We start from the raw sequence: 22,136 nt of genomic DNA, 5'->3' as shown, positions 1-22,136 counted from the left end.
TTCATTTTCTGAATGTTGAGCTTTAAGCCAACGTTTTCACTCTCCTCTTTCACTTTCATCAAGAGGCTCTTTAGTCCTCTTCATTTTCTGCCATAAGGGTGGTGTCATCTGCATATCTGAGGTTATTGATATTTCTCCTGGCAATCTTGATTCCAGCTTGTGCTTCTTCCAGCCCAGCGTTTCTCATAATGTACTCTGCTGCTGCTGCTGCTAAGTCATTTCAGTCGTGTCCGACTCTGTGTGACCCCATAGACGTCAGCCCACCAGGCTCCCCCATCCCTGGGATTCTCCAGGCAAGAACACTGGAGTGGGTTGCCATTTCCTTCTCCAATGCATGAAAGTGAAAAAGTGAAAGCGAAGTCGCTCAGTCGTGTCCAACTCTTAGCGACCCCATGGACTTCAGCCCACCAGGCTCCTCCGCCCATGGGATTTTCCAGGCAAGAGTACTTGAGTGGGGTGCCTTTGCCTTCTCTGCATAGAAGTTAAATAAGCAGAGTGACAATATACAGCCTTGGCATACTCCTTTTCCTATTTGGAACCAGTCTGTTGTTCCATGTCCAGTTCTAACTGTTGCTTCCTGACCTGTATATAGGTTTGTCAAGAGGCAGGTCAGGTGGTCTGGTATTCCCATCTCTTTCAGAATTTCCCACAGTTTATTGTGATCCACACAGTCAAAGGCTTTGGCATAGTCAATAAACCAGAAATAGATGTTTTTCTGGAACTCTCTTGCTTTTTCGATGATCCAGCAGATGTTGGCAATTTGATCTCTGGTTCCTCTGCCTTTTCTAAAACCAGCTTGAACATCTGGAAGTTCACAGTTCACATATTACTGAAGCCTGGCTTGGAGAATTTTGAGCATTACTAGCCTGTGAGATGAGTGCGATTGTGCGGTAGTCACATATTAAAAATTAAATGTGAAAGTTAATTGTAAACTTTGTGGTAATTTTTTGCTCTACCTTTTGAACTTTGTTATAAATCACCTTATGTAAGTGTTCTCCTGAATAGTCACAATTGTTTTAATTGACAATATATCTTATTGGTATTGAGGAGAAAGAAAACTTGAGGCTCTAAAAATTTATCTGAAAAGAGTTCTAATGACTATCATACATTCTAACATCTTTCAAATTAAGAAAAAAAATGTTGCTTGGACTAAGCAAAATAAAATATGTCTTCTTTTTCCTCTGCCATAGTAACCAATAATGTTCTAGACATTTGATGACATTCATGACTTTTGATGGATATGTCAAATTTGGATAGATTTGTTCTAATGACAAAGAACAGGGTCCCCAGCTGACCCTTGACTAACTCATGAGAGCAAGTGTTTTAAACAACTGAGTTATTGAATTCTCTGTTGCTCTGTGCTAAGCTAACTCATCCAAACTGCAGATAGGGTGTGTACTCAGCCACCCCATAGTCTCACACCCAGACCAGATTAATTTACATAGCCTACTTTACCCTGTAGGTGTGTGAGCTTGTAAAGCTGTTTTACAGAATGCTGTCTTAATGAAGCCTGTTGCATATATACCAAATTATGTGATAATTACTTGTCTAATAAATACAGAGCTTTTAATTTTGCCTTTCAGTGTAATAAGGTATGCTGCCTGCCTGCTGCTAAGTCACTTCAGTCGTGTCCGACTCTGTGCAACCCCATAGACGGCAGCCCACTAGGCTCCTCTGTCCCTGGGATTCTCCAGGCCAGAACACTGGAGTGGGTTGCCATTTCCTTCTCCAATGCATGAAAGTGAAAAGTGAAAGTGAAGTCACTCAGTCGTGTCTGACTCTTAGTGACCCCATGGACTGCAGCCTACCAGGCTCCTCCATCCATGGGATTTTCCAGGCCAGAGTACTGGAGTGGGGTGCCATCACTTTCTTCGAGAGCACAAGGCTAAGTTCTTGTCTAATACTTAGAAATGAATTGTGAATTCACACGTACTGACAAAGCAAAAGACTTTTGGGAAGGGGCACCTTGGCAAATAAGGTAAGGGAGCCCAGGAGAGAACTCTGCCATGTGCCTTGCAGTCTCAGGTTTCACGGTAATGGGGTTAGCTTTCCAGGCTGTCTTTGGCCAATCACCTTGCTTGCTGCCAAATTTGGTCTGGCTCAGGGTCTTTCCTAGTGATATGCACCTCTCTCAACCAAGATGGATTCCAGTGTGAGGGCTTCTGGGAGGCTGACGGGGCTGGCATCTCCTACCTACTCCTTTGTGCACCTCCTGAATTCTTTCAAGCTATTTTCATAAGACGTACCTGACTTAGCAACTGAACAACAATTCTAGACCGATATCTCCTCCTTCCTTTCAGCCCCTCCCAAATTCTCCTGGTTAGTTTCCAATGTTGGTACCACATTCTTTATCTGAACCTCCTGTTGTGGGAAAGCTCAGGCAAGCAGGTATCATCATATCTGGTTAAGGCAGACAGTTTCGGTTTACAGTTCCTTGACATGACACTGATTTCTCTTTTAGATGCTGTGATGCTTACTGTGTGCAGGATCTGGCTTAAAAGGAAACAGTCTTACTCAGATTTGCAGCTGAATGCCCTTTAATGTTATTTTTAAAGTATGCATAACCACTGATGTAAAGTGCTAAAGGGAAAGGAAAGTTTTATACCATGGTAACCATTAATTAAAAATGTTCACATAAACTATTATTTTGAGTTTTTTATTTTCCATTGCTATTTCCATTTTTATTTACATAAAATGATTGTAAATAACATGTAATTAAATCAGAGCTTTCTGCTTCAGAGCCTAACATCTCTTTAAAAAATAAATTCTATGATAGAATAACCCTCTAACATCACAGCTTTTTGCTTTAAGACTAGAACATCAAAACATTGGCAGCATCAATTTACTCAGCAAGGTGGCTTAGGATAAATTTAAAGAAAAGAAAGTGAAAATATTAGTCACTCAATTGTGTCCAACTCTTTGGGACCCATAGATTGTAGCCCACCAGTCTGTCCATAGGATTTCCCAGGCAAGAATCCTGGGGTGGGTGGCCATTTCCTTCTCCAGGGGATCTTCCTGACACAGGGATTGAACCCAGGTCTCCCACATTGCAGGCAGATTCTTTACTGTCTGAACCACAAGGCAGATAGGGTAGGGGGTCCCTGGAGAAAGACAACCAGGCCTGGCTTTCTTGACAGAAGAACCCATTTTGCTCTAAGTCATTTTGTGATCTAGGCCTGGCCATAATGCTTGTTTGTGAACATACCACATAATTAATGATCTTAAGGGAAGGAAGGCAGAAAGTAAGACACAATAGTCAAGACACAATAATGCAGGCTTGAGCAGGGTCCTGGTTCCTCAAGGGATATAAATAATAATATAGCTTTGAGTTCTACAGAAGCTAAGGCCAGTACTGAGATGGAGGATGGAATGATGATGTTGACCTTCCAGTCTTCAGTCAATTAAAGCTTGTCTGTCAACCTCTGCCCCAATTCAAAGCTGAATTTTCCTCCACTAAAGCCACCTCATGAATATGCATGTACCCTTAGCCTAAAACTTCCTTGAATTTTGCTGTTAGGGGACAGATCCCCAGTATTCTCCTTACTTGCTGCAAGTAATATAACTTTTTTTCTCCTGATCTTTGGCTTTGTTTTATCTAATGGCTCACACTCACCAAGAGATGAATCCACTTTTTGGGTAATAGTAGCAATTCCCATTTTTTCAAGCATTACCTTGACACCGTTAATCACTAAAGATATCTAATAATGTAAAATTTGGAATTTTACACCACTGTGAAATATATTCACTGAAATGAGAGGGAAGGTGGCAGGGCACAATCTTTAAAAGAATGGCATAGCCACTGAGGATATCACAAAAACTGGTTAGAACCAACTAGGTCCAAGATGGTGGAAGATTTGAGGTCCAGCTGACCTCGAGCTTCATTATATACTCATTGTAATACAAGTGACACATGTAATAATAATGACACAGCACACTAAATGACACACCAGCCATGACGTATTTCTAAGGCCAGCCATAAAAGGCCAGAAAATGGGAAGTGGCCAAAATCCTGGAAATCCTCACCTTTTCTCCAAAATAGTTGGAATAATCTTTCCACTTATTAGCCTATGAAATTAACCAATGCATCAAAACTAACCAGCCCATATTGCAGGGCTACTCTCAAGCCTTTTGAGATGGACTGTATTCTGTCTATGGAATGTGTATCCCTCTAAATAAATCTACTTCTTACCTATCATTTTGCCTCTCACTGCATTTCTTCTGTGTTGAACCTCATTAAGCTTCATTAGATCCGACAGAGTGCCTGATGAACTATGGACGGAGGTTCGTGACATTGTACAGGAGACAGAAATCAAGACCATCCCTAAGAAAAAGAAATGCAAAAAAGCAAAATGGCTGTCTGAGGAGGCCTCACCAATAGCTGTGAAAAGAAGAGAAGCTAAAAGCAAAGGAGAAAAGGAAAGATGTAAGCATCTGAATGCAGAGTTCCAAAGAATAGCAAGAAGAGACAAGAAAGCCTTCTTCAGTGGTCAGTGCAAAGAAATAGAGGAAAACAATAGAATGGGAAAGACTAGAGATCTCTTCAAGAAAATTAGAGATACCAAGGGAACATTTTACACAAATATGGGCTCGATAAAGGACCGAAAAGGTATGGACCTAACAGAAGCAGAAGATATTAAGAAGAGGTGGCAAGAATACACAGAAGAACTGTACAAAAAAGATCTTCATGACCCACATAATCACCATGGTGTGATCACTGACCTAGAGCCAGACATCCTGGGATGTGAAGTCAAGTGGGTCTTAGAAAGCATCACTATGAACAAAGCTAGTGGACGTGATGGAATCCCAGTTGAGCTATTTCAAATCCTAAAAGATGATGCTGTGAAAGTGCTGCACTCAATATGCCAGCAAATTTGGAAAACTCAGCAGTGGCCACAGGACTGGAAAAGGTCAGTTTTCATTCCAATCCCAAAGAAAGGCAATGCCAAAGAATGCTCAAACTACCACACAATTGCAGTCATCTCACACGCTAGTAAAGTAATGTTCAAATTTCTCCAATCCAGGCTTCAGCAATACGTGAACCATGAACTTCCAGATGTTCAAGCTGGTTTTAGAAAAGGCAGAGGAACCAGAGATCAAATTGCCAACATCTGCTGGATCATCAAAAAAGCAAGAGAGTTCCAGAAAAACATCTATTTCTGGTTTATTGACTATCCCAAAGCCTTTGACTGTGTGGATCACAATAAACTGTAGGAAATTCTGAAAGAGATGGGAATACCAGACCACCTGACCTGCCTTTTGAGAAACCTATATGCAGGTCAGGAAGCAACAGTTAGAACTGGACATGGAACAACAGACTGGTCCAAATAGGAAAAGGAGTAGGTCAAGGCTGTATATTGTCACCCTGCTTATTTAACTTCTATGCAGAGTACATCATGAGAAACGCTGGGCTGGAAGAAGTACAAACTGGAATCAAGATTGCTGGGAGAAATATCAATAACCTCAGATATGCAGAATGACACCACCCTTATGGTAGAAAGTGAAGAGGAACTAAAAAGCCTCTTGATGAAAGTGAAAGAGGAGAATGAAAAAAGTTGGCTTAAAATTCAACCTTCAGAAGACGAAGATCATGGCATCCGGTCCCATCACTTCATGGGAAATAGATGAGGAAACAGTGGAAGCAGTGTCAGACTTTATTCTTCTGGGATCCAAAATCACTGCAGATGGTGACTGCAGCCATGAAATTAAAAGATGCTTACTCCTTGGAAGGAAAGTTATGACCAACCTAGATAGCATATTGAAAAGCAGAGACATTACTTTGCCAACAAAGGTTCGTCTAGTCAAGGCTATGGTTTTTCCTGTGGTCATGTATGGATGTGAGAGTTGGACTGTGAAGAAAGCTGAGCGCCAAAGAATTGATGCTTTTGAAGTGTGATGTTGGAGAAGACTCTTGAGAGTCCGTTGGACTGCAAGGAGATCCAACCAGTCCATTCTGAAGGAGATCAGCCCTGGGATTTCTTTGGAAGGAATGATGCTAAAGCTGAAACTCCAGTACTTTGGTCACCTCATGCGAAGAGTTGACTCATTGGAAAAGACTCTGGTGCTGGGAGGGATTGGGGGCAAGAGGAGAAGGAGACGACAGAGGATGAGATGGCTGGATGGCATCACTGACTCGATGGATGTGAGTCTCAGTGAACTCCAGGAGTTGGTGATGGACAGGGTGGCCTGGCGTGCTGTGATTCATGGGGTCACAAAGAGTCAGACACGACTGAGCGACTGATCTGATCTGATCTGATCTGATTTTGAGACTGTAAAGACTGTGTCAAAGACTGTAAAGTCAGTAAAATAATACATGAAAAACAGTTTAATTTTTTTCCCTTTGAAAATATGCTCTTGAAACTTCATGATGGTAAAAAATAAAATAAAACACAACTGAAAATCAGTACTTTTAATTTTTATGAGCCATGTATTATCCTTAGCGACAAGAAAGTGAAAGTGAAGTTGCCCAGTCGTGTCCAATTCTTTGCCACCCCGGTAACTGTAGCCTACCAGGCTCCTCCGACCATGGGATTCTCCAGGCAAGAATACTGGAGTGGATTGCTATTTCCTTCTTCAGGTGATCTTCCCAACCCAGGGATCAAACCCGGGTCTCCCGCATTGGAGGCAGATGCTCTAACCTCTGGAAGACAAGAGGGCCCTTTCAAATCAAAAGTGCAGGTCTGTAAGAAGCAAAGTATAAAGTTTACACTGTAATGAATGGCCCGAGAGGGATTCAAGAGATGAATAGGGCTAAATCTTGTAGGAGGTCTCTGAGAGGCTGGAGATGAGGGAGTGGATCTGTGAGGAAAACCAGAGAGGAGCCGACTCAGCATTAAGGGACCCCAACACTGTCAGCGCCAGTGAGCAGAGCAGTGTGGGGGCCAAGGAAATGTCTGAGACTATTTCAGATCATGTACGCCTTTCTAGGAATCGCTGCCCCCCGACTTTGCTACACAGTCATGTCAACTCATCTGCTCTGTACTGAGTTGTGAAGGCTGTCAGTAACTGCCCATTTGTTGCCTCTGGATTTCCAAAGAAGTGATACCTAACCAAAGCCGAAGAATTTGCTAAGTCCTGTTCAAACTGCCCTGTGTAGACAACCCTATTTTTGATGGCTGAGAACATGGTTAAAATTCTGGTAACTATACACAGGTTGATATTCAAATTGGGATAGGGAAGGGAAAGCACCAGTATCAGAATTTGGGTGGAGGAGGAAAACAGATCAACTCACTACTTTCACGGGCTTTCTTCTTTGAAATCCCTTCCTTGGAGTCTGTGTACTACCTTTATCTATTTATTAAAAATATGCATTCTAGACTAGTAAAACTTGATTTATTGTTGGGTGTGCCCTAAGGACTTCAGCTGATACATAATTCTGTACTCCTTAGTAGTTCTGATACAACCTTCATATTTTTTTTACTTTTTTTTTAATAGGCTGCTTCCCTACCACGGATGAAACCTGCACCCCTTGCAGTGAAAGCATGGAAACTTAGCTACTGGACCACCAGGAAAGTCTCTTACTTTTTCAACAATACAGTGCTGTGATGTCTAGATAAAGCATATAGTATTGTTTTATCACACAGATGGCAAAACTGAATAACAACTCAAGTAAATGTATTATCCAAGGCTGCAATGTTTAAAAAGGCAAATACATCAGTTTAATGGTGGTTCTCATTTTAAGAAACCATTTCCAATATATGTCAATTTTCCAAAATACAAGTTTGGGAAGTATACAGTGTAACAAAAACACAACATCCATCTATGCTTAAGACTGTGAAAATGCACATAAGAACATACCTAAACACAAGCTGCCTGCACTCACTTGTGGTTTTCTCTGCCATTCATCCAAAGCCATGGGTTCACTATGTTTTCCTTTCCCTCTGTCGTCATAGGAAGGAATTTTCCAGATAGTGGCTACTCTTGCAGTCTGAGCCCTGGAGTGGATGAGAGTCTCTGTCAGGCTGTAATTGATCTGCTCAGGCACACTGCTTTTAATGGCATTCTTGATGGTTCAGTGGGTGAATTACCCGCCTGCAATGCAGGAGACATAGGAAACTCAAGTTTGATCCCTGGATTGTCAACATTCCCCTGGAGAAGGAAATGGCAGCCCACTCCAATATTCTTGCCTGGAGAATCCCAGGGACAGAGGAACCTAGCAGGCTACCATCCATGGGGTCACAAAGAGTCAGACATGACTGAGTGAGGCCAGTATAGCTCACAGCACACTGTTTTAGGATGTAAGGGGATACAGCACATGCTACATAGTTCTGCACTGCAGGGCCTCTTGAAAACACCAGAGTTCTTGTGGGCTTTACTAAAGCTGCAAAATAGGAAGTCCTATTTTACCATCCAATTTCTACCATTTTCTTTTTCATTTTTTTTTTCGTATTGCAATATAGTTGATTTACAATGTCATGATAGCTTCAGGTGTATAACAAAGGAAATCATTTATACATAAACACATATCCACTTGTTTTTAGATTCTTTTTCCATATAGTTCATTACAAAGTACTGAGTAGAGTTCCCTGTGCTACACAGTAGGCCATTATTAGTTATCTATTTTATATATGGCAGTGTGTATGTGTTAACCCCAAACTCCCAATTTATCTCTCTCCTCCTTATCCCCTGGTAACCATAAATTTGTTTTCTACATCTATAATTCTATTTCTGTTTTGTAGATAAGTTCATTTTTATCCCTTTTTTTACATTCCACACATAAGTAATATCCTATGATATTTGTCTTTCTATGTCTGACTTACTTCACTCAGTATGACAATCTCTCAGTATGACTCAGTGAGTTCATCCATGTTGCTGCAAAGTCATTATTCCATTCTTTTTTATGGCTGAGTAATGTTCCATATGTGCCACATCTTCTTTATCCATTTCTCTGTTGATGGACATTTAGGTTGCTTCCATGTTCTGGCTATTGTAAATGGTGCTGCATTAACATTGGGGTGCATCTATTTTTTTGAACTATGGTTTTCTCTGGACATATGGCCAGGAGTGGGATTGCAGGGTCAGCTGGCAGCTCTATTTTTAGTTTTTTTTTTAAGGAACATCCATACTGTTTTCCATAGTGACTGCACCAATTTACATTTCCACCAATAGTGTAACTGGGTTTCCTTTTTTCCACACCCTCTCCAGCATTTATTGTTTGTAGATTTTTTAATAATGGCCATTTTGACTGGTGTGAAGTGATACCTCATTGTAGCTTTTATTTGTATTTTTCTAATAATTAGAGCATCTTTTCATGTTTGTTGGCCATCTGTATGTCTTTGGAGAAATGTCCGGTATTTAAATCTTCCACTCATATTTTGATTGGGTTGTTTGTTTTTATATTTAGCTGCATAAGCTGCTTTCAGATTTTGGAGATTAATTCCATGTTGCTTGCTTCGTTTGCAAATATTTTCTCCCATTCTGAGGTTTGTCTTTTCGTTTTGTTTTGGTTTTCTTTAATGTGTAAGAAGTTTTAAGTTTAATTAGGTCCCATTTGCTTTTTTTTTTTTTTAATTTTCATTACATATCTTGCTGTGATTTATTTCAAAGAGTATTCTGCCTATGATTTCCCCTAAGAGTTTTATAATATTCATTCTCACATTTAGGTCTTTAATCCATTTTGAGTTTATTTCTGTGTATAGCGTTAGGGAGAACTCTAATTTCATTCATGTAAGTGTAGAAGTTCAGTTTTTCTGGTACTACTTATGAAGAGACTATGTTTTCTCCATTATATATTCTTGCCTTCTTCATCATAGATTAGGTGACTGTGGGTGCTTGGGTTTGTTGCTGAACTTTCTATCCCATTCAGTTGATCTATATTTCTGTGTTTGTTCTTTTGCTTTTGTTTTTTTAGCTATGCAACATGTGGGACCTTAGTTCCCCACATGTGGCATGGGATCAATTCATGCCACCTGCAGTGGAAGCATGGAGTCCTTACCACTGTACCACCACCCAGTACCATGCTGTTTTTATGACTATAGTTATGTGGTATAGTCTGAAGTCAGGGAGCCTGATTCTTCCAGCTCCATTTTTCTTAATATTGCTTTGGCTATTTGTGACCTTTTGTGTTTCCATACAAATTTTTAAATTTTCTGTTCTAGTTCTGTGAAAAATGGCATTGGTAATTTGATAGGGATTGCACTGAATCTGTAGATTGCTTTGGATAGTATAGTCATTTTCACAATATTGATTCTTCTAATCCAAGAACATGGTTTATCTCTCCATCTGCTTGTGTCATCTTTTCATCAGTACTTTTTAGTTCTTTGAGCATGGTATTTTTGCCTCCTTAGGTAGTTTTATTCCTGGGTATTTTATTCTTTTTGATGTGATGATAAATGTTTTTTTTTTTTTTTTCTTGGTTTTTCTTTCTGATCTTTCATTGCTGGTGTATAGGAATGCAAAAAAAAATTTCTGTGTATTAGTATCTTGCAACTTTACTAAATTCATTGATGAGCTCTAGTATATTTTAGTACCGTCTTTAGGATTTTCTATGTGTGGCATGCATGGCATATGCAAACAGCAACAGTTTTACTTCTTCTCCCATTTGAATTCCTTTTATTTCTTTTTCTTCTCTGATTGCCATGGCTAGGACTGCCAAAGCCATGCTGAATAATAGTGGTGAGAGTGGATATTCTTATTTAGTTCCTGATTTTAGAGAAAATGCTTTCAGTTTTTCACCATTAAGAATATTTGCTGTGGGTTTCTCATATAAGGCCTTTATTATGTTGAGGTATGTTCCTTCTATGTTCACTTCCTGGAGAGTTTTTATCATAAATGCATGCTGAATTTTGTTGATTAGGTTTTTCAGCATCTATTGAGATGATCATATGGTTTTTAATCTTTAATTTGTTAATATGGTGTATCACATAGATTGATTTGGGTATATAGAATAATCCTTGCATCTCTGTGGTAAATTTCACTTGACCATTGCGTATGATCCTTTTAATATATTGTTTGGTTGTTTTCAAGTATTTGGTTGAGATTTTTGCACCTATGTTTGTCAGTGATACTGGTGGCCTTGCAGAACGAGTTTGTGAGGGTTCCTCCCTCCACAATTTTTGGGAGAGTCTGAAAAGGATAGGTGTTAGCTCTTCTTTAAATGTTTCATAGAATTCTCCTGTGAAGTCATCTGGTCCTGGACTGTTGTTTGTTGGAAAATTTTTCATTTTGTTTTGTTTTGGTGAAATAAGTAAACTGTTGATTAGGAGGAAAAAGGTTACAAGTGACTAGACACACAAGCAGACTTGGAGAAAGACTGTTGGAAGATTTTTAATCAGTTTCAATTTAAGTACTTGTGTCTGTTCATATTTTCTATTTCTTCCTGGTTCAGTCTTCCTGGTTCAACCTTTCAGTTAGAAAGCTTGTACGTTTCTAAGAATTTACCTATTCCTTCTAGGTTGTCCATTTTATTGGTGTACAGTTATTTGTAGTAACCTCTTATGGTCCTTTGTATTTCTGGGGTGTCTGTTATAGCTTCTCCTTTTTAGTTTCTAATTTTATTGATTTGAGTCCTCTCCCTTTCTTTCATAATGATTTTGGCTAAAGGTTTATCAGTTTTGATTTTAGAACTTCAGAGAACCAGCTTTTAAGTTTCATTGATCTTTGTCATTGTTTCTTCATCTCTATATCATTTATTTCTGCTCTGATATCTATGACTTCTTTCCTTTTACTAACTTTGGGTTTTGTTTGTTCTTCTGTCTATAGCTGCTTTAGGTTTAATGATAGGTTGTTTATTTGAGATGTTTTTGGTTTCTTGAGGTAAGATTGTATTGCTATAAACTTCCCACTTAGAAGTTCTTTTGTTACATCCCATAGGTTTTGGATTGCCATATTTTCATTGTCACTTGCCTTTCTATTGTTTTCCTAGACATTGTTTTTTGTTGTTGTTGATGATACTGTCCTGTTTCATTTTTATGGGGTCTTAGTTCCTTGAGGCAAGGATTGAACCCATGCCAGAGACTGAGCAGTGTAAGTGACAAGTCCTAACCACTGGACCACCAGGGAAGTCCCATAGTTTTCTTTCTCTAGGTTTATACGTACAAAAATATTTTAGAAAATTTTTGCTCATAAGGTTGTTTTGAAAGAATAAATGTTAATGTATGGAAAGGAAAGTATTTGTATAGAACCAGGACCAGATTTGTGATATCTCACAAATCACTTAATTTCTGTATTGTTTATTTTTCTGGTAAGTTGAAATGCTTTATTTGAAATAAGGATTAAGAAAAAAATAGACTACGTACAGGATATATGAATTAACACATTTTACGACACTATTTTTAGCTGCTTGGATATAGATGCAACTATATAAAAAGATTTTTTTCATGGCTTCATTCTATAACCCCAAAAGCTAAGGGATGAATTTATACCCAGGATGTCAAATAGATCAAAGCTATGGCTCAGTCTTGGTCCTTTTGCCTACTGCCCTATTTGGCATAAATATATGCCCTCTGTCTTTATATATGGATAGTATTCAGTAGCTTTTTTTTTCTATAGCCTTCTATGTAACAGTAGAATATGATGAAAGATAAAAGAAGTTGTGTCTTGCCTAAAGTCACTTAGTGTCTTCTTTGGCTCTCAAACCAAAACACATGAGTTCCTATTTAAGGTAAACGCTTCAATGCACCCTTTCCTTCTCACTGACTTTTATTTTTAAAAAAAGCGTAGTACACAACAAAGAACGATAGTACTGTCATAGTTTATATATCCATTCCAGGTGCCTTCTTTATGAAAAAGAAGGTATATCTGTATATTGGTGAAGGGCAAAAAAGATAAAAACTGCTTAACTAGGCAATTCTATACAACTCACAGACAGTGATGCTATCAGTATGCTCCATCTGTTACCTGTAATTGGAGTAAGGGAATACTCCATTTGAGAATGGAGGTGTAGTGGTGGTATTAGGTACTGATCAGGGAAAGCATCCCATGGATGGAGGAGCCTGATGGGCTGCAGTCCATGGGATCACTAAGAGTCGGACATGACTGAGCGACTTCTCTTTCACTTTTCACTTTCATGCATTGGAGAAGGAAATGGCAACCCACTCCAGTGTTCTTGCCTGGAGAGTCCCAGGGACGGGGGAGCCTGGTGGTCTGTCGTCTATGGGGTCGCACAGAGTCGGACACGACTGAAGCGACTTAGCAGCAGCAGCAGCAGCAGCAGGGAAAGCAATGAAGAAAATGGTCTAAGTGATTCCCAGGGAAATCACCTTCCCTTTAATATAACTGACAAGCATAAGTTATTGACCTTATTTGTTCATAAAGTTCTCTTAAATGCAAATGGGCTACATATATTTCCTCCTCCAAACTGTAAGCTTCATGAATGCAGGAGTCATGCCTGCCTTTTATATCCCTAAATCCACCAATTCTTGGGTTAAGTGATCACTTATTGTTTGAGTAACTGACTGAATGAGTTGATACTCTACATGGACCCAGACTTGTGTCTTTTCCTCCAAGAATTATATAGATGCAGGTAGTCTCCTATCTAGTCACTACATTCTGCTGAATCTCCAGAATCTCCAAGAATGAAAGGACTTTCTTCCTTACAGAGGGAAGTGGTTCTCTATCATCCAGTAACATGTAAACTCAGAAACAATTGTCTTTCCCCACTGTCATGCAACAAACAACAGTGGAGAAGGGACACAATAACCACAATAAACATTCCTATTTATGCCTATGTGTCTGATGAGGCATATGTTTTTAAATGTACAGTTCAGTGAGTTTTAACAAGTATATACACCACCACTTCAATCAAGACATAGAATATGACAATTTTTGCTCACTGTTATGTGGCAGACTGGATAGGAGGTGAGTTTGGGGGAGAATGGATACATGTATATGTGTGGTTGAGTCCCTTTGCTGTCTGCCTGAAAGTATCACAACATTGTTAATTGGTTATACTCTAATTAAAAGTTAAAAAAAAATTCCGCTGGGCCTCTTTGCAGTCAAGGTTTCCACCTCCATCACCACCCCAACCCAGTTCCCACGCATCAATGATACCTGTCCTACACATAATTTTGACTGTTCTAGAATTTTCTGAACTATCAGCTAATGTTCAATTTTCCAATTGTCCCATACGTTGGGACAAATATGGGACAAAATATTGTTTATGTCATTTGAATAAAGACTCAAGTAAGAATCACATGTGAAAAATGATTGATCTGTTTTTTAAACATCTTTTACAATTTCCTTCTTTCTCCTTCACTCTAATACTTTGTTGTTGAATCTCTGTCATTTTCTTGTACATCTTCTGATAGCCTAGATTTTACTGATCACACTGAGTTTTAACATGTTTCTCTGTCCTCTACTTGCCAAAGAATACTCAAACTACCACACAGTTACACTCATCTCACACGCTAGTATATTAATGCTCAAAATTCTCCAAGCCAGGCTTCAGCAGTACGTGAACTGTGAACTTCCAGATGTTCAAGCTGGTTTTAGAAAAGGCAGAAAAACCAGAGATCAAATTGCCAACATCCGATGGATCATCAAGAAGGCAAGAGAATTCCAGAAAAACATCTATTTCTGCTTGATTGACTATGCCAAAGCCTTTGACTGTGTGGATCACAATAAACTGTGAAAAATTCTGGAACAGATGGGAATACCAGACCACCTGATCTGCGTTTTGAGAAACCTATATGCAGGTCAGGAAGCAACAGTTAGAACTGGACATGGAACAACGGACTGGTTCCAAATAGGAAAAGGAGTACATCAAGGCTGTATATTGCCACCCTGCTTAACTTTTATACAGAGTATATCATGAGAAACCCTGGGCTGGAAGAAGCACAAGCTGGAATCAAGATTGCCGGGAGAAATATCAATAACCTCAGATATGCAGATGACACCACCCTTATGGCAGAAAGTAAAGAGGAACTAAAAAGCCTCTTGATGAAAGTGAAAGAGGAGAGTAAAAAAGTTGGCTTAAGGCTCAACATTCAGAAAACGAAGATCATGGCATCTGGTCCCATCACTTCATGGGAAATAGACGGGGAAACAGTGGAAACAGTGTCAGACTTTATTTTTTTGGGCTCCAAAACCACTGCAGATGGTGATTGCAGCCATGAAATTAAAAGACACTTACTCCTTGGAAGGAAATTCATGACCAACCTAGATAGCATATTGAAAAGCAGAGACATTACTTTGCCAACAAAGGTCCATCTAGTCAAGGCTATGGTTTTTCCAGTGCTCATGTATGGATGTGAGAGTTGGACTGTGAAGAAAGCTGTATGCCGAAGAATTGATGTTTTTGAACTGTGGTGTTGGAGAAGACTCCTGAGAGTCCCTTGGACTGCAAGGAGATCCAACCAGTCCATTCTAAAGGAGATCAGTCCTGGGTATTCTTTGGAAGGAATGATGCTAAAGCTGAAATTCCAGTACTTTGGCCACCTCATGCAAAGAGTTGACTCACTGGAAAAGACTGTGATGCTGGGAGGGATTGGGGACAGAAGGGGACGACAGAGGATGAAACGGCTGGATGGCATCACTGACTCGGTGGACGTGAGTTTGAGTGAACTCTGGGAGTTGGTGATGGACAGGGAGGCCTGGCTTGCTGCAATTCATGGGGTCGCAAAGAGTCGGACATGACTGAGTGACTGAACTGAACTGAACTGTCCTCTACTTACAAGCGGTATTTCTTTATAGACACTTGATTTTGTTCAAATTTGGGTTAAAAAATAACATTCTTTTGGTTCTAGTGACAGAGAACTTAATTGCATAAGCAAAGCAGTGAGATTTATTTGCTCAAGTATCTCAAAATTCTAGGGTACAGCACAGACTCATATCATAAAATGTCTTCTTGATTTTTCTTTCTGCTTAATTCAGATCTCTTCTGAGTTTTGGCTTCATTCTCCACCTCCTTTCAGGTTCAAGTCCATAGGAAATAAAGTTGCTTCCCGATGCTTCAGTTTCACATATCCATTCTGAACCAATTAATGGCATTCTGCAAAGTATTAGTGGTATCCTAAGACATTTGGGGGGGGATTACCATCAGTATTAAGGCAGATTGGAAGCTTCGTGAGAAAAGTCGGGATAGCTTTGACAACTAAAGGCGGTCAACCAGCCAGTAGCCCTCAACTTCTCCATTGGAGGCGGCCTCACTGAGTAACTGGGCCAGGCAGAGAGGAGCCACACCCCTCCCGAGCCACGCCCCCTGGCGGCTGTCTCTGAGCGCGTCACTTCCGGCCTCGGGCGATCCGCATCCGGGTCAGGCTGCACCTCTGGCTATAGGAGTGTGTGACTCGCGGTGGTGCCGCGCCGTCAGCGTTCTGTCGCCAGTGTGATCCGCCAAAGTGCCTACAGGCGGGGACCCCCCGCGGCTTTGCGCTGAGAAGGACGGGCAGGGAACCTGGGAGCGAGCGGCGGCCGGGCTGCGCCGCTCGGGGGCGGGCTGGCGGCTCTGCTCCTTCTCTTGCTGCTGTCTCTGGGAAGCGGGAGCCAGCCCTGAGGAGTCCTCAGCAAGCAGCGACCCCCTTCCCCGGCTCGCCTGCCCGCCCCGCAGGGGAGGGCGGAAGATGCCGGTGAAGAAGAAGAGAAAATCTGGGGTGGCAGCGGCAGCGGCGGAAGACGGAGGCCTCAAAAAGTGTAAAATCTCCAGGTACCGCTGCCCCCTGCCCTTCAGTCTTTTCTTTTTGCTTCAGGACCGAAAGAGGAGGCGGCCGGGCAGGCCTCGGGCCGGGGAGAGGCGAGCCCCCTCTGATAAACCGGGGTGGCAGGCGCCGGACCTCGTGAGTCTGTGCAGGGCTCCACCTCGTGTTGGGTTGTGTGCTCAGGCGCCGCTGAGGGACTCTGAGAGTCGCTTCCCGTCCGACTCTGCGTGCCGAGGAGGGTGGGGGAGACGAGTACCCCACCGTTCCCTAAGCCTCCCCCACCCTCAATCCAGACCTGGCAGTGTACAGATCCGTGCAAGGGTCATTTCTAGAATTTCTCTGTAGACTGTGAAGAAAGGAGCAGAGCGCGAGGAATTTCGTCCTGACTGCTGCTTTGGGAGTCATAGAAAGAGAAGTTCCTTGTGCTGGAATTGGCCTCCAGATTTAGTATTGGGAGTGATCTAACCCGGACCATCCCAGCAGGAGCCCCATTTTCTGGAAGCATAGTGTCTCCACCTGCCAAATAAAGTGCCTGGCTATAGTGCCTCCATAGCTAAGTCGCTGTGTGCAAAGTTGAAAAGGCCCTGCATGCGTTTTGTTGTTTAGCCATCAGGATGTTGTTAGCTCTCAACATAAATATTAATAATTTGAGAGCTATTATACTCTGCATCTTGGAGAAAAAGAAAGCAAGGCAGAGTTGTAGTTGTATAGCTCTTTGGTTCCGTTGTAGCATGTCATTAAGGCATTACAGCAACACTATGCTGCAAAAAATCAGTGCGATTTACGTGTGAGAAGTGGGTTTTTTAAATCTCCTTATTGGATGTCTTGACTGTCTTACTGGTTGGCACTTAAAGTAAGAACTTCAGATGCTACCATTTCAAGTAGCCAGCATTATTAAGAGGAGATAATGATAGAGCTCTCCTTAAAGAGAAATCTGCTTAAAATGTAAGGTAGGTGACCTCTTTAGTCTGCTTCATCTTTTTTGTAATTGGTTGGATTTTTCCTCTTATTACTGTGGTTGGCGGAAGAGCCCGAGGGTATTTGACTATTACTGTGAAAGATACTGCTGTATTCTTATACCTCTTAATAACTCATACTAGAATTGACATATACTCCACTAGCTCATATTTGTATGACGCATGCAAATTAATTCCTTTTACTTTAACTTGTAGCAATCTTAAATGTATAACGTATTAAAATTATTTGAATTAAGCACATTAAAACGGCTGAGCCGTTAGTATTTTTAGCACTCAGGTGATACTTTGCTCTGTCAACTTAAAATTTTAATTTGGCACCCTTATTTTATATTACATTATTCAAAAACTATTACATAGTTGCAGAAGTTAGAGCATTCCTGTCACTGTGGTAGTATAACTGAGCTTGAGAAAAGTTTCTCTATTCGTTAAATCTTAGAGGCCACTTACGAACTTTCTAAATTTTAATAATTTTATGAAAAAGATAGATCCTGGGATTAAACTGCTTTGGCCCAATTATTTGAACTGGTATGATCTATTAGAGTTTGTTTTTTTTTTTTCTTTCTTTTTAATCTGTGGAATCTAATTATACCTTTAAGTCCTATATTATCTTTTATCTTTAAAATGTTTAAGTTTGGTAGATGGTAAATAAACAACTAATATGTAATATTCTGAAATATTGATTCACTGGGTATCAAAATATACTTTGTAAAGTTCATTTTCAAATTATACACATACAGAATTTTTATGCAAATCAGCAGAATCACTGTAAAGATTTACGTTTTCCCAACTACCAGTCCTGCATTGAGACCATTAGGTTGAACTTCTATGTGGATTTTTGAAATCTGGGAGCAATAATTTTAGTGATATTTTTGGTATTTGATAGTGAGCAAAGTAGCATTTGGGCTTTGTTAGCCAGAAATTTTTGTGTGTAGATTACTGTTTCAAATTGCATATATTTAACAATTCCAGTTTTTCCCTATAACACCAACTGTAAAAAAAAAAAAAGAAAAAAAAAGACTTTGGTTTGAATTGAAGTAGTTCATATTGAACTTAGCTTTTCACTAAAAGTTGAGACTTGATAAAATTCTTAGGCATTTGTGTGTTTTCTAAGCTATTGCAGATCCCAACCCCCTGCTAGACTAATAAGTGGAGAGGAACATTTTTCAAGCAAGAAGTGCCTGGCTTGGTTTTATGAGTATGCAGGTAATGAAATTAATATAAGAAGATATCAGTCACATGCTTTAAAACTTTTTTTTTTTGGTTCATTCATTTAACAAATATTTATTGCAGGCCTGCTGTGTGTTAGTGCTCTGTGCTGAGATCAGGGTCAAGACTGAGGATTACGGTTAGGCTAAGAATTTGGTGCCCTTTCAGGCTGATATCTTTTTAAATATGTAATTCAGTATATGTTTAGTGGGTAGGGTGAAACTCATTTACTGTTAGCAAAATTTGTAAATCGATTCATTATTGGTTTATGTCCATTGGCTACAGTAGAGTTGGTATTCTGGAAAACTATGTGTAATAGAACATTTTATACTTTATATGGTTCTTGTTTTTCTTTTCAGTTTTCTTTGAAGTTTTTCTGAACCATAAGCTTGTATTTTCTGAAACTTTTTTTTGTGAAACTTTTGGGAAGATATAGTAAAAGATTTTAAACTCATATATCATTCCATGACAGTTTTACCCTTTAATACATTTATTTATTTAGCCATTCACTTCCACTGGAGATGCAATAATAAATAAGAAACTAAACAGACTGATGTTAGTATAGTATTCTATATGCTATTAATATATCAGGAAGATGCACTGTGAGAGTTCATGGGAGGAGTGTATAACCCAACCTTGAAAGTGTCAGTGAAAATTTCTTGAAGAAGCTGGTTTAACCTGCACTAAATCTTATAGGAGGTGAATGAAAAACTCTAGGTCTAGGATGAGACTAGTTCAGAGGTAAAAGTCAAAAGCCTGGGATGAGGCCAGAGTTAAGTATATGAAAAAGGAACTTGTTTCTCATTTATTATTAACTTCTAAGTAGCAGTTAAAGGGGAGATTAATTCATATTAAATTTTATACATTTTCCCCCCATAGAATCGTTAGAATGATTAGTTCTTTTTGGAATTATTGATTTTAAATCTGCCCTCCACTCCCAACTGTTTCCTTGTTTTAACCTGCCTCCCTGGTTGGGTTTTTTGGGGTTTTTTTCCCCTTTTACCTATCATCCTCAGAGTGTTTGTGTAGAATAAAACACTGTATATGCAGTCATTGTCTTATATTTAGTGATAATAAGGCATAGATCTCAAGGGAATTTTGAACTTAAGATTTAGTTTTAGGTTATGTATGGAAAAAAAGACTATTTTGAGAGACAGTAACTTCACTGTTGGTATCCTCTGAGCAATCTCAACAATATAATTTGAAAATTGTTTAGTAACAGAACAGATTCTTTATAGACGAGAAAAGCTGCTATTACTGGCATCCCAAGACAACCACTAACCCAAATTAAATAGAGGGAATTCATTTTCTTTTGACCTCCATTTGAAATGTTGACCCAATATTCAAAATGCCAGTTTTACTGGTATGCATGGTAAGGTATAGAATCAAAGGCTGGTCATCTTATTTTACCTATAAAGGGTACGAGATACATAAAATTAATTAGTCTTTTTTTTTTCTTGCTTGCTTGATTGTTTTACTTCTCATAGGGACTTTCCTGGGTAGCGTAAGATTAGATTTCGTTAACCATTTATTTTCTATGCCACCATTTTTTAATAGCCAGCAAACTAATTGCTATCTTTATTCTTTATTATCTAATTTTTTCCTGTGACCATTCTGCTAAGTAGGTGGTGGTATTCTTGTTTTATAGGTGAGAAACAGGCTTAGATCAAGTAATTTGCCCAAGATCATACAATGACAAGAGCCTGGGTTCAAACCCCGGTCATTCTGACCATGTAGCCTATGCTTAACTGCTACTATCTGGTTTTAAAATTTGTACGTGGCAGCCAGTTTTCCTTTTCCAAAAAAAATATTAGTAAGTATACTTGAGGTTAACTTATTTTCTGTCATTCATGGAATGATGCATATTTATGGAGCACTTGTATCCATTTGTCAGGCACTGTGCTGAGTGCTGGGAATATAGTGGTGAACAAGTCAGACAAGATCCCTGCCCTTTGGGGACTTGCCTTCTAATGGGGAAGACACAGTAAATAAGCAAGATAATTACAGATGGTGGAAGATTATAAAAGTAATGTGGTGTGATGCAGGGATGGAAAGTAGAAAGTTGGGATAGACTTTCAAATAAGGTGACTAGGGAAGGCCTCTCTGGAGATTGCTTCAGAGACCAAAACGATGAGGAGGTGCTAGATGTTTGTCAGTTAGAGTAACTGAGATGTCCTTGTTTAAAATGGAGACAATAATTGTGCCTTCTGAGATAAAACATGTAAAGAAAACACTTAGTACTGTACCTGGTATGTAGTTAGAACCCAATAAATGTTAGCTTTTATTAAAAAAGTGATAGTATTGCAGCATCAGATTTACTGGTTATGTATTTTTACAATACTGTTCCAAAAAATTAACAATGTAGCTCCTATGTAGCTTATGTTTAAGGTGCTGTGTCATGCTTTGAGCAGATTTTTTTTTCCCCTCAGCATTTGCTCTGGCTGGCATTGTTTTAGACCCTGCAGATATAGCTGGGAACTATATGGTTATTAAACCATCAGAAAATTGATTTTCTTTTAAATTTTAAAAGCGTTTCCTGGAGGAAGAAATGGCAACCCACTCCAGTATTATTGCCCGGAAAATCCCATGAACAGAGAAGCCTGGCAGGTTGCAGTCCATGGGGTCTGCAAAAGAGTCCGACAGGGTTGAGCGAAACAACTGCAACAAAATGTTTTACTACAAATCTTCTTAATAAGATATTGTAGGTCATAAGTGGTGTGTGAAAAGCCTGATAGTTTTTCCCTTTCATAAGACCTCTCATTTTGAGTGATACTTGCATTGGCAAGGATTCAGGAATATATTAGGCCTGTTGTTGAAGAAAGGTGTAGGAAGTGAAAAGGCATTTTAAAGTCTTATAAAGAATCAAAAAAGGAGGGATAGAATTGCTTAGTCCTAGTAAAGTAACCAGCTGGTAGAGTGAACTAAATCATTTTCATAGCTTCTTAAGTTGAGTAGAAACCCATATTGTGCCTGAAATAGTTAAATTCTACTCCAGAGGTTTTACCCTGGAAGTAGTTTTATTGGAAGAGTTTGTTTGAAGAAGTATAATTGATGTTATGTGATCTGGGGAAAAGAACATTAGTATAGACTTGGTTTTAGATTTAGATTGTTATTTGTTTTGTGAAAGTCACTTGACATTTACAAAAAGGTCTTATATGTATCATATATCTTTATATAACACAATTTAACTTGATTCTTATCAAATTTTAATCAGTAGTCTCCCATTTTCCAGGGAGGCTATTTTTTATGACAGTAACTGATATTTCTTGATATGACTCTTCAGCTTTCTCTCATAATTACTAGTGATGGCAGTGTGGAGGGCAAGTTTGCTTTCTTGCTGCATTCAGTTAAAATATATTTCAATCATGACTTAAAAAAACTT

General features: G+C 39.4%; 1 protein-coding gene across 3 annotated transcripts in view; it reads left to right on the top strand.

Moving 5' to 3' along the window:
* The first annotated feature begins 16,150 nt into the window (after positions 1-16,150).
* The window catches only part of DCUN1D5 (defective in cullin neddylation 1 domain containing 5), a 29,103-nt gene continuing 23,117 nt past the window's right edge, over positions 16,151-22,136 (top strand). For 2 of the 3 annotated variants that reach the window (XM_027563954.1, XM_027563953.1), the window contains exon 1: positions 16,177-16,579. In XM_027563954.1, the coding sequence (XP_027419755.1) occupies positions 16,497-16,579 (83 nt within the window). In that variant the 5' untranslated portion in view covers positions 16,177-16,496. Of the gene's footprint in view, positions 16,580-18,659; positions 18,752-22,136 lie in introns of all 3 variants that reach the window. The other variant, XM_027563952.1, reaches the window with a different exon arrangement.

This window comes from Bos indicus x Bos taurus, chromosome 15 (assembly GCF_003369695.1).
Source record: "Bos indicus x Bos taurus breed Angus x Brahman F1 hybrid chromosome 15, Bos_hybrid_MaternalHap_v2.0, whole genome shotgun sequence".
In the NCBI taxonomy this organism is placed as follows: Eukaryota; Metazoa; Chordata; class Mammalia; order Artiodactyla; family Bovidae; genus Bos; species Bos indicus x Bos taurus.
Note: the sequence above shows the minus strand (reverse complement) of the source record. Positions and strands in the feature narration are given on the sequence as shown.